The sequence below is a fragment of the Odocoileus virginianus genome, chromosome 3 (assembly GCF_023699985.2).
Source record: "Odocoileus virginianus isolate 20LAN1187 ecotype Illinois chromosome 3, Ovbor_1.2, whole genome shotgun sequence".
In the NCBI taxonomy this organism is placed as follows: Eukaryota; Metazoa; Chordata; class Mammalia; order Artiodactyla; family Cervidae; genus Odocoileus; species Odocoileus virginianus.
The window spans coordinates 13739688-13751222 of NC_069676.1; the positions used below are offsets into that span (position 1 = coordinate 13739688).

An 11535-nucleotide genomic window follows, 5' to 3' on the forward strand; every position below is an offset into this window, starting at 1 on the left:
GGGGCGGGGCGGCTGGGCCGTGCGGGGGCGGGGCGGAGTGGACCCACAGTTCTCGTACGCCTCTGCCGGACCCCAGCGCCCAACCCAGGCTCCTGGGAAGCGGTTTGGGTTTTCCCGATAAACGTGTGTGAATCTGAACCCCGAAGAAAGGACACCTCTCCCCACCGGGGGAGAGGTATTTTTGTGTGTGTGTCCTCAGGTGTGGGGGAGTTAGTGTGTATAGCTAACACAGGGACGGGTCTGCGTCCTCAGGAGGGCAGTCCCCTTGCTCAGATGGGGAGGGCTGGTCTGCCCCAGGTGTGGCGGCATCTCGTTTCTCTGGAGGGGTGGAGGAGACCAATCTGTGTCCTGAACCCTGGGAGTCATCACTCCCGCGTAGGAGGCGGCTGAGGCTGTGTCCCTGGATTTGAGAGGCAGCCGTCTATGGGGCGGTGCAGGATCAAGGAGAGGCGAATACTCAAGAGGCTGGTCGGTGACCTTTATTGCGCGATTCCGAGACCGGCGCGGACCAGCCTGGGGAAATTTACTGTGGGAACATCCGGCGGCCCAGCCCCCTTCTCCGCTCTGGGCATCGCCAGTCAACTCGGCTCCCCTGTCCGGGCCGCGTTCAGCCCTTAAAGGGGCCCCGTGGGCCCCGCGTCAGGGGCTCGGAAACACCAGGTGGGCGTGAGCCCGCGTCTAGGACCTCCGCGAGCGACCGCGCCTCTTGCTGCGGGATTCGATTAATTTCTGGGAGCGCATCTTGAGCGCCGCACGGGTCACCACGTCGCTGTCATCTTCCTCACTCTCCTCCTCGTCTGCGTCGGGCGAGGAGGGGATCGAGATTCCCATTCCCGTATCTGATTTCTCTCCCTGGCCTTTACCACCGCATCCCCACCTGGGCCCTATATGTCCGGCCCCTGACCACCTCCCGATGCACTGCTTGGGCTCCCAGCCTCGCCCCTTTCCCGGCCCGTACTGACCAAAGAACTTGTCCTTGTGACCGGCGACAGGCAGGGGGATGCGGGTGTTGTACAACGGCAGTTTTCCCTCGAGGGTGGCGTAGAACTAGGGGGAGGAGGGAAGGGGGCAGATGTGTTTGAGTTGGCAGGGGGTGCAGCGAGATCCGTGCCCCCGCCTCCTCCCCATCCCTCTCTGAGATGTACCCCTACGCTGTTCAACACCTCTGCCCACTCCTCTGCCTCTCTTTGGGTCTTTTTAATTTTTTGAGAGGGGTCATGCCACGCGGCGTGTGGTATCCAATTCCCCAGAGATCGAACCTGCGCCCCTTTCACTGGAAGCGAAGAAGGCACTAACCACTGGATCCTCAGGGAAATTCTGCCCACTCTAGTAAAGTTTTCCTTGGGTGAAGCCCCATCATTTGTTCTCAGCGTGCACCCTGATACCCAGCCTCCCCTGTCTCCCCCCCAGGCCCGCCCCTGGTCTGTAGGCCCCAAGTTTTGTCCTCTAGAGAGCAGACCCCAGATTCCCACTCCCCACCCCCTCACCCTGCGGCCTTGATCTCTGGCCTGCCGAGTTACCAGGTTATCAGAGTTACCTCTAGTAACTCTCCTGGTTCATCCCTGGCTCCTTAAACCTCACCTGTTGTCCCTAAGGCCCATTCCCGTCCTATCAGCCTCCTCCCTGACCTCCAGGGGGTTGCCCCGACCCCTCCTTTGCCGCCCCAGCCCCTGGCTGAATGGGCACCTCGCGGTCAACGATATGGCGCAGCATGTCTGGCACGTTGTGGTTCTCTAGTTGCGAATGTAGCTTCAACAGCTTTTCCTCCACCAGGCCCAGCAGGTTGGGCAGATAGTCATCTACTTTGGGATCCAGCTCCTTTCCGACAGACTGTCCCGTCTCCTGCGGCTGGGGGCGGAGCCGAATGAGCCGGGAGGGGCGGGGCCTCTGGGAGGCCCCACCCAGGGGCAGGGCTTTAAAGTTAGGGGCCGCCCACAGGACCGGTGCTACCCTCTGTGGTCAAAGGGCCACGCTTGTGAGGCAACGCCTGTGAACTCCAGAGACCCAAGCCACGGGATGGGCGGGCGGGGGGAGGAAGACGGGGGAGGGGAGGGGGAGCCTTTTGGTGAGAGGGCAGGCTGGGATATTAACTGGAGAGAAGCCATTGCCGGAAGACCTTAAGAAATGAAATTCTTGGAGAAAGGAATGGCAACCCATTCCAGTATTCTTGGCTGGGAAATCCCATGGATAGAGGAGCCTGGCAGGGTAAAGTCCATGGGGTCGCAAAAGAGTTGGATGAGACTGAGTGACTAAACAACAAGGACAACTGAAAAATGGCAGAAAGTAATGGAACAAAATGGTGAATACTTTCCTCAATAAAGTTTTTGGTGAAAATGGAAAAAAAAAAAAAAAGAAATAGGATTCCACAGTGGGCAGACTGGGCCTCTCTTGTCTATGCCTGCTTCAGGATTGGAGCAGGGTCTCTTTTAGGTTTTGAGTGTGTATGTGGGGGCTAGGTGGAACTTTCCCATGGGGGTGGCATTTGAAACGGGACAGGGGTCTCTGAAGTCCTGGGCCTCTTGAGTAGTAAGGAGGTGCCTCCTGAGATGGGGGGGGTGGAGACTTGGGACTCGGTTGGGGTTTGCCATGTGTTCAGGCCTCTCATATCCTGAACAGGGCCTGGGGTGGGTTCTCTGGAGTGGACTTCAGGGTGGGAACCCCACCTGTGGGGTGGCACTGTCTTTCGCGTCTAGGGAGGCTCCGGGTGAGCTTTCCTCGTAGGTGGGACCTGCCACTACGATGTGGTTCAGCTTGCCGGCCAGGTGTTCCAGGCCCTCCTTGGTCATTTGCAAGGCCCTCCTGGTTCGGTCCAGTTGATCCTGCGCCTCAGCACGCCGCTGCTCCTCCACCTTGAGGCGCCCCTGCAACTCAGCCTGCCGCTTCTGCTCACTGTAGGGAGCAGGGAGACCACCACTGGGGCACGGTTGACCACAGCGACCCCGCTCTTACCCCCACCGGGCACCATGGGGCCTCACCTCACCAGCAGAGCCTCCCCTGAGTACTTGAGGTCTTCCAGCTCCTGCTGCAGCTGCTGCTTCTCTTGCTTCAGTCTCAGCAGCGTCTGCTCGTTCTCGCTCTTAAGCATCTCCAGCTGCGTGAAGGTGTCACCCTGAGCCAGGAACCGCCGCACCACTGCCTGGGGTGGGGGGGGGGTGGCCGGACACAGCCCGTCAGAGCCAGGGGCTTGTCCCACTCTTTCTTTCCCAGGGCTGCAAGGGACAAGTCGCCTGAGCTGATGATGGCTTCTGCACAATGCTGTCTTGGCACTCTGTGAGCCTTGGACTCAGGGCTGCCTTAAGGGTGTGCAACCCTGAACGAATGATTTTTGCGGGCCCTTCTTTGTCTATATAAGGAAAATGAATCAACCAAAATCAGATGTCAGGGCAGTGACAGCACTGAGCACAGCTGCTTTCCAAAATCAATGTGCCAGCAACGCCCACTCCCATGAGAAAATATGACTGGTCATGGGAGCAACCCGTCCCCAAGGCCAATTTCTGGAAAGACGCCTGGCCACAGCGCTCCAGATGACCCCATATGTCCAAGTCCTGGAACTCCTTGGGGGTCACCTCATGGGATGAGTTGTGGGTTGGAAAGTGCCCCATACAGAGAAATCAGACAGGGATCCAGGGGAATTAGTGTTGACCGCCCGGAGATGTCCATGGTGGCTCAGATGGTAAATCTGCCTGCAACGTCGGAGACCCAAGTTTGATCTCTGCATAGGGAAGATGCCCTGGAGAAGGGAATGGTTACCCACTCCAGTATTCTTGCCTGGAGAAGTCCATGGACAGAGGAGCCTGGCAGACTACAGTCCATGGAGTCGCAAAGAGTCTGATGTGACTGAGCGACTAATACTTTCACACTTTCACAGCCGGGGACCTAAAGTCTTGGAAAATTTTGAGGAAGATGCTGCCAAGTGCGGGCCCCAGAGTAGGAGCCCAGCTTCCCTGGGATGGAGGCTGGTACTGGGCCCCAGACCCTGCCCCAGAGGCTGAAGTTACAGGAGAGGAGAGACAACATTCCCCATTCTCCTAGTGCTGACATGCCAAAGAAGTCAGTGCCAGTGTATGCAGGAACAGGAGAGAGGGGCTTCCCTGGTGGTCCAGTGGCAAAGAATCCACCTGCCAATGCAGGAGACATGCATGCCATCCCTGGTCTGGGAAGATCCCCCATGCTGCAGAGCAACTAAGCCTGAGCATTACAACTACTGAGCCTGTGCTCTAGAGCCCAGGGGCTGCAACTACTGAGCCTGTGGTCTGCAACAAGAGAAGCCACGGCCATGAGAAGCCCATGAAGCATCGTAACTAGACAGTAGCCCCTGCTCCCAGCATCTAGAGAAAAGCCCACACAACAATGAAGACCCAGCACAGCCAAAAATAAATAAACAAAATTATTAAAAAAAAAAGGAAGAGAAGAGAGGATGGTGGCCAGTGTAGATAACTCGTGTCGGTTTTGCTGTGAGAGGTAGCAGAGAAATGGGGCAGTAGCTGGAAGAGGGAGGGGTGCTTTTTGTACACTGAGGGACTGACCAGGCAGAAAAAGGAGGCTGGGTGTGTTGGCTTCCCAGGGTCGGCTCAGGCCATCTGGGAGCTTGAGGGCTGAGGGCACACTCACGTGCGTTTCTGCCACGCCAGTGGCGTCCTTGACCTTGCCGAAGAGCACCTCCATCTGGTACATGCTCCACCGCCGCTTCAGCTCCTCCTCCTTGGAGTGCATGCTGTCCTGGAGCGTGTCGTCTGACTGCAGCAGCACGTGCTCACGCTGGGTCTGCTCATGGGTGGGGGTCACAGCCCGGGTCAGTCTGCAGCTGAGGGCTTAGGGCAGTGGCCATGGGCGTTGGGATAATACCTCCCGGTTCAGGAAGGGGGTGGGGCCCAAGCTTGGGGCCAAGTCAGGGCTTCCCAGGGGGCACTAGGGGTAAAGAGCCAGCCTGCCAATGCAGGAGACACAAGAGAGGCAGGTTCCATCTCTGGGTCGGGAAGATCCCCTTGGAGGAGGGCATGGCAACCCATTCCGGTATTCCTGCCTGGAGAATGCCATGGACAGAGGAGCCTGGCAGGCTACAGCCCATGGGGTCGCAGAGTCGGACACGACTGAAGCCACTTAGCATGTACGCATGCAGGGCATCCAGGTAGGGGTCAGGAGAGCTTGGCAGGGCCTTGGTTAGAGGGAGGGCTCAGAGGCAGCGCCAGCGGGCGGGGTCAAGAGCGTGGGGGCGGGGCCTGCCGAGTAATGGGCAGGTTAGAGACGGGATCAATTTCGGATAAGGGGAAGTTCGGCGGGGAAGGATGACAACCCCAGGAGAGTAAGGGGAGGGCTGGAGGGCGGGGTCGGGGATGTGGGAGGGGCCCTGGCATCTGGGGAGCTGGGGGCAGAGTCAGTAGAAACTTCCGTACTGCCGAAGGGTCTAGGGCCTGGGCCAATGTAGGGGCGCGGCGGGGACCCCGCAGGTCCGGGTCCAAGCAGGAGCAGGCTGGGATCTCAGCCCCGTATCCCTGGTGCGCCCACCTTGCGCTCCATGCGTTCGTTCTGCAGTTTCCTCTCCTCCGCGCGCTTCTTGCACTCGGTTAGGTAGCGTTCGCGCTTCTTGCGCTCTCGGAACACGGTCTCTTCCAGATACTGCAGTTGGTTCTGGAGGGTGGATGGGGGGGCGGGGCGGGAAACGGCAGGATCTGTTGGCATCTACTGGGGCTCTGGGTCAGGGCTGCAGGCCCAACTCAAGACAACTGGGGCGAGTTGTGGGGTCCTGGGACAGAGATGGGATGGGTTTCGGGGCAGCTGGGGTTCAGATGCTGAGGCCAGGAGACCACGGCAGTGGCAGGGCAGGATTCCCAGAGGCTGGTGGGCTGGCACCTTGGCGATGTCCCTGGCATTGAGTGCCTCCTGATTCACCAGGTGCAGTTCCTCCAGCTCGTGTTTCGTCCTCACCACCTCAGCCTCCATAAAGTCCAGCCGGTTCCCCAAGTGAAGGCTCTCCTCCTGGGCATGAGAGATGGGTAAGCCTGCGACCGGTGTCCCTAGCCTGGCTGGCCCTCCCATTTGCTGACCCCCACCCACCCACAGTCGCCCTGGCCCCTACTTGTAGGTAGGCCTTGAGCTGCAGGTACACGCTGGTGATGTGTTCAGCCTCCTCTGCCTTCATCCGGGCCTTCTCCAGGCGGTTCTCCAGGTTCCGCATGGTCTAGAGGGAAATAGAGACATCATTTTGCCAACAAAGGTCCGTATAGTCAAAGCTATGGTTTTTCCAGTACAGATGTGAGAGCTGGACCATAAAGAAGGCTGCCTGCTGAAGAATTTATGCTTTCGAACTGTGGTGCTGGAGAAAACTCTTGGGAGTCCCTTGGATAGCAAGGAGATCAAACCAGTCAATCATAAAGGAAATCAACCCTGAATATTCATTGGAAGGACTGGTGCTGAAGCTGAAGCTCCAATACTTTGGTCACCTGATGTGAAGAACAGACTCACTGGAAAAGACCCTGATACTGGGAAAGATTGAAGGCAGGAGGAGAAGGGGGTGACAGAGAATGGGTGTGGTTGGCATCATTGACTCAATGGACAAGAGCTTGAGCAAACTTGGGGAGATGGTGAAGGACAAGGAACCCTGGCGTGCTGCAGTCTGTGGGGTCTCAAAGAGTCAGACACGCCTGAGCAAACTGAAAAACAACAAGAGGGAAGCAAGGCTGGGCTGGATCCCTTCCCCCCTCAGTGCCTCCCGCAGGATTGAGGCCTCTGCAGACCCCACAGGCCCTACCTTGGCCACCTCGGTGTTGCTGTCTTGTGCCTCGGTTATCTCCAGCTCGCGCAAACTGTGCTGCAGCTGGAGCTCCTCCAACCACTTCTGCCGCAGTCCCAGCTGGTGCCGGAGAGCATTCAGTTGCTTCACCTTTTCATTCAGCCGGTAGTCCAGATGCTCCAGGGCTTGCTGGAGAGAGGGGAGCAACAGTACCTAGTCCTTCCTTCTCCCACATCTTGGTTCTCATCTCTGTCGTCTCTTGGTAGAGCATCTGAAACCTGGCTGATCCTGCTTCTGCAGATTCTCTTTTTTTGGGGGGAGGGCTGGTTTGCAGGGGCTCCACTCCTTGGTTTTCCACTTCACCTCCCTGGCTGCCCCTTACCCATCTCCTTTGCCTTTGAAGAGGCTCTTCTTTCATCTGACCACACATACCACTTGATCCTATCCAGTCTCAGGGTTTTCGGAGTCATGTCTACACTGCATGAGTGCATGCTAAGTCGCTTGTCTTATCTGACTCTTTGCGACCCTATGGACTGGAGCCTGCCAGGCTCGTCTGTCCATGGGGATTCTCCAGGCAAGGATACTGGAGTGGGTTGCCATGCCCTCCTCCAGGAGATCTTCCTGACCCAGGGATCAAACCCACGTCTCTTATGTCTACCTGCAATGGCAGGTGGGTTCTTTACCACTAGCACCACCTGGGAAGCCCCACTTCTACACTGAAGACATCCCAATTTAGCCTCCCCCCTGAGGCTTGTATATCCACATCTACACTGCCTTCTAGATGTCTCCACAGGAAGCTCAAAACCATCTGTCCAAAATTAAGTATATCCTTGATCTTTCCCCAAAACTGCCCTTCTTGAATCTTCCCCATCTCAGCTCATGGTAACTCTATCCTTCAAGGTGCTCAAGTCCCAAACGTTCATGTCATCCTCATCTTCTCTTTTTCTCTCCCACTTACACCCAGTTTGTTAGCAATTCTCTGTTCTGTCTCAAAGGTTCCTCAAACCTCAAAGAGAGATCCTGGTGGCTCAGTGGTAAAGAATCTGCCTGAAGTGCAGTAGATGCATGGGTTCAATCCCTGGCTCAGGAAGATCCCCTGGACGAGGAAATGGCAACCCACTCTAGTATTCTTGCTGGGAAAATTCCATAGTCAAAGGAGTCCATGGGGTCACAAACAGTTGGATGTGACTGAGCCAGATAGATCTCTTTCTTCCTATTTCTACCTCTTTTGTCCTAGTGTAGCCAGCATCATCCTTCACTTTGATAACCTCCTCTGGATGGCTTCTAACTCTTGCTTCCTTAGAGCCCATTTTTCACTTCTCTAGTTCTTTTCTTTTTTAAAAAAAATATTTATTTGACTGCACCTGGTCTATAGTTGTAGCACATGGGATATTTAACTATGGTATGTAGGATCTAGTTGCCTGACTAGGGATTGAACCTGGGTCCGTTGCATTGGGAGTGCAGAGTCTTAGCCACTGGACCACCAGGGAAGTCCCTTCAGTTCTCTGATTCTTAGTATAAAATCTACACTTGTGTAGCAAAGCCTGATGCAAGGTTCTGTCTCTGCTGACCCCTCAACCTCACCTCCTATGGAGCCCCCCTCACTCACTCCTATTCTGCCACAATGATCTCCTTTGTGTCTCCAACACTCTACCTTTGTTCCTACTGAAGAGACTTTGCACTTGCTGTTCCATCTGTCTGGAATGCTTTTCCCCAGATCACTACTTGCCTGACCCCTTCTCAGCTCAAATATCACCTTCTTAGAGAAAGCAAAGATCCTCACCTCACAATCTAAATGGCAAACCCCTAACCCCTATCCATCTCTAGTGAGTCACGCTGTTTTATTTTATTTATTTCTCTTGTCACCATTGGAAATCACTTTCTTTCTATGTTTATTGTTCTTTTCTTGGGGGTTGTCTGCTTTCTCCACCAAGATGAGACTCTGGGGAGTGGGGACATGGTCTGTGTTTTTCACTCTATGGCAACCAATACCTAAAACCATGCCAGGCACATGGTCAGTGTGTGATAAAGGCTGAGAAATAAATTAATGGCAGCTGGTGTGGAGAAGGGATTGGAGAGGGTGAGATGGGGGTCAGGGAGCCAGGTGGGGACCCAGGCTAGAAATGAAGGGAGGTGGTCAGAGGAATGGGAGTGGGGCAAACCTGGCCTGTCCTGTTCTTCAGGTACGGCTTCTCTGATTTCCATTCTCGAATCACTGCCTGGACCACTTTTTCATCTCCCTGCAGGGAGAAGAGCCCAGGTCACACTATAAATTCAGGCCACCCTCTCCTTGAGAACATCCCCTGGGGATGTTGCCTCGCCCCCCCCCCCCCCCCGCCCCGAACCTCTTCAACCTTACCTGGAGTAGGTCTGTCAACTGTAGTTGCAGCACCCTGGTCTCTTCTCGGAGTTGATTAATGGTCTCCTGATTCTTCTTGATGTTCCACTGGGTGCTCTCATAAAAGGCCTTCCGGTCACCCTCTGGGGTCATGCGAGGTGGGCAGGCAGAAGCAGAGCATCATGGGAGGGGGTACTTCCCAGAGGGAAGACATTTTAGTAGTTATCAACAGTATAACAATATTTTACTCTGAGCATTTGTTATGCATTAGATGCAGGACTGGAACTTCCCAGGTGGCTCAGTGGTAAAGAATCCACCTGCCAGTGTAGGAGCTTCAGGAGACATAGGTTCGATCCCTGGCCCAGGAAGATCCCCTGGAGTAGGAAATGGCAACCGGCTCCAGTATTCTTGCCTGGAAAATCCCATGGATATAGGAGGCTGGTGGGCTATAGTCCATGAGGTTGCAAAGAGTTGGACACAACTGAGTGACTGAGCAAGCATGCAGAGATGCTGGGCTAATCATTTTCTTTTATTTTTCTGTACTGCACTGCATGTGAGATCTTAGTTCCCCAACCAGGAATCAAACCCACACCCTCTGCATTGGAAGCACAGCATCTTAACCACTGGAAAGCCAGGGATGGACTAATCATTTTCTAGGTATCAGATAGGATGTGCCAATATGTACATACCCACATCCATATTATGCTCATTTCACACATGAGAAGGCTTGTGCTTATTAGACTGTTCAAGTTCACAAGCAGTCAGACTCCCCAGCACATACTTTCAACCACTATGCAACATTACCTCCTAACAACAAAGCGATAAGTTTACACCAGGATTTCCCAACCTTAGCACAGCTGACATTTGAGATAGATGATTATTTGCTGTGTTGAACTGTCCTGTGCATCGTCAGATGTTGAGCAGCATCCTTGACCTCTGCTCATTAGATGCCAGTAACAACACCCCCGCCCCAAACAACATGATAAACCAAAATGTCTTTAGACATTGCCAAGTGTCTTCTGGGGAGCAAAATAGCCCGATTCCATTGAGAACCACTGGTTCACACTTCATAGTATTACAGTGCCAGGCACTGTTCTAAGCACTTTACACATTTCAACTACCTATGGGGTGGTACTGTTACTATCCTCATCTAATGGCTGGACAAACTGAAAGCAATTACATTATTCTTGGTCCCTGAAGATCAAACTGTTATTATTAGCATATGTAGAGCCAGTATATTTGAACCCAGAAAATCTGCCTCTAGAATCTATATCCTTCATCCTCCCATGCATTTTAGAAAAGTTGAAACTACATAAAAGTAGGGGCTTCCCAGGTGGCACTGGTGGTAAAAGAACCTGCCCGCCCATGCAGGAGATGTGAGAGAAGAGGGTTGGATCCCTGTTTTGGGAAGATCCCCTAGAGAAGGGTATGGCAACCCATTTCAGAATTCTTGCCTGGAGAATCCCATGGGCAGAGGAGCCTGTCAGGGCACAGTCCATAGGGTCGCACAGAGTCAGACACCACTGAAATGACTTAGCCTGGACACACGTAAAAGTATGAAGCTCAGAAGGTTCTGAGCTCAGGAAAAGTTGTATAAGATGAGGAAAACCATGAGCAAGCATGAATTTTTGCCTCCGGATACTGGACACCTGGATGAACGCTAGTGAAAGAATTCCTGCCAGGTCAGAGGGCTGTTGACTCGACCATTCTGGGCCCTCTGGAGTCATCTTACCTAACAGTTGTATCTTCCTTTGTAACTCAGCCACCTGCATGTTCACAGCGGACTTCCCCTCGCTGGCATGGAAGGGTCCTGTCTTGGAATGAGGTGAGTGCCAGATAGGCACCAAGCCTTTGCCTCGAGAGTGGTAGGGCTTGAGCTGAACTTGAGTGGCCTTGACTTTGGAGGGGGCTGCAATTTGGTCCTGAGAAGGTATGGCGTTGGAGGCCGCCGCCCAGCACAGAGGAGACGTCATGATTGGGTTGAGGCCGAGGACCTCTGGGGGTCAGGGGAATTGTCTCTGCCTAGGATTCTTGAATTCAGGTTCCTCGGGCTCTGGGAATGCACTAGTCGACCGCTCGGCGGGACCTAGCCGCATCTCCGGTTGCTAGGTAACCTTCCCCGCCTCCCTCCAGTGCTCCCATGGAAACCGCTCGCGTTCCAGTCTATGACTCTCATTGGCTGACTTTGAGCGGAGGGGCGGCCCCTGCAGGGGACCAAGCAGAGCAGGCCGCAGAAGATGGGGGAGGGTACTTTTGAGTCACGTGCTCATCCTTTTTCCTCCCCACCTCTCCATCCCAACCCCACCGCAGGCGGCGGTGTGGGGTTTCGCGGGCATTTTTCAGGAACTTCTGTTCGGGCTTCAGAACCGGCCACTCCCAAGATGGAGGCACCTTGCGCCGCCATTAAGCGCGAACCTTCAGAACTATTCCCTTTCAGGCTTCAGTCTTATGCAAGATGGCCGACTGT

The 11535-nt window shown here is 54.6% G+C and overlaps 1 protein-coding gene across 1 annotated transcript; it reads right to left on the minus strand.

Moving 5' to 3' along the window:
• Positions 1-464: 464 nt before the first annotated feature.
• Positions 465-11507, minus strand: ODAD3 (outer dynein arm docking complex subunit 3). Its single transcript, XM_020894326.2, has 13 exons — positions 10801-11507; positions 9090-9211; positions 8893-8970; positions 6749-6919; positions 6077-6178; positions 5851-5976; positions 5506-5628; positions 4612-4764; positions 2976-3136; positions 2664-2889; positions 1687-1848; positions 963-1047; positions 465-797 (listed from the first exon to the last, which is right to left on the minus strand). Exons 1-13 carry the CDS (start codon positions 11039-11041, stop codon positions 679-681), a joined length of 1869 nt encoding a protein of 622 aa, XP_020749985.2. The 5' UTR covers positions 11042-11507; the 3' UTR covers positions 465-678.
• Between the last annotated feature and the right edge of the window lie 28 nt (positions 11508-11535).

Coding starts and splice junctions, on each gene's coding strand:
- ODAD3 (XM_020894326.2), bottom strand. CDS start 11,041: ATGACGTCTCCTCTGTGCTGGGCGGCGGCCTCCAACGCCATACCTTCT. Junction 8,971..9,089: donor AGTTGACAGACCTACTCCAG/GTAAGGTTGAAG, acceptor TTCTCCCTGCAG/GGAGATGAAAAAGTGGTCCA. Junction 2,890..2,975: donor GGGGAGGCTCTGCTGGTGAG/GTGAGGCCCCAT, acceptor TGCTCCCTACAG/TGAGCAGAAGCGGCAGGCTG.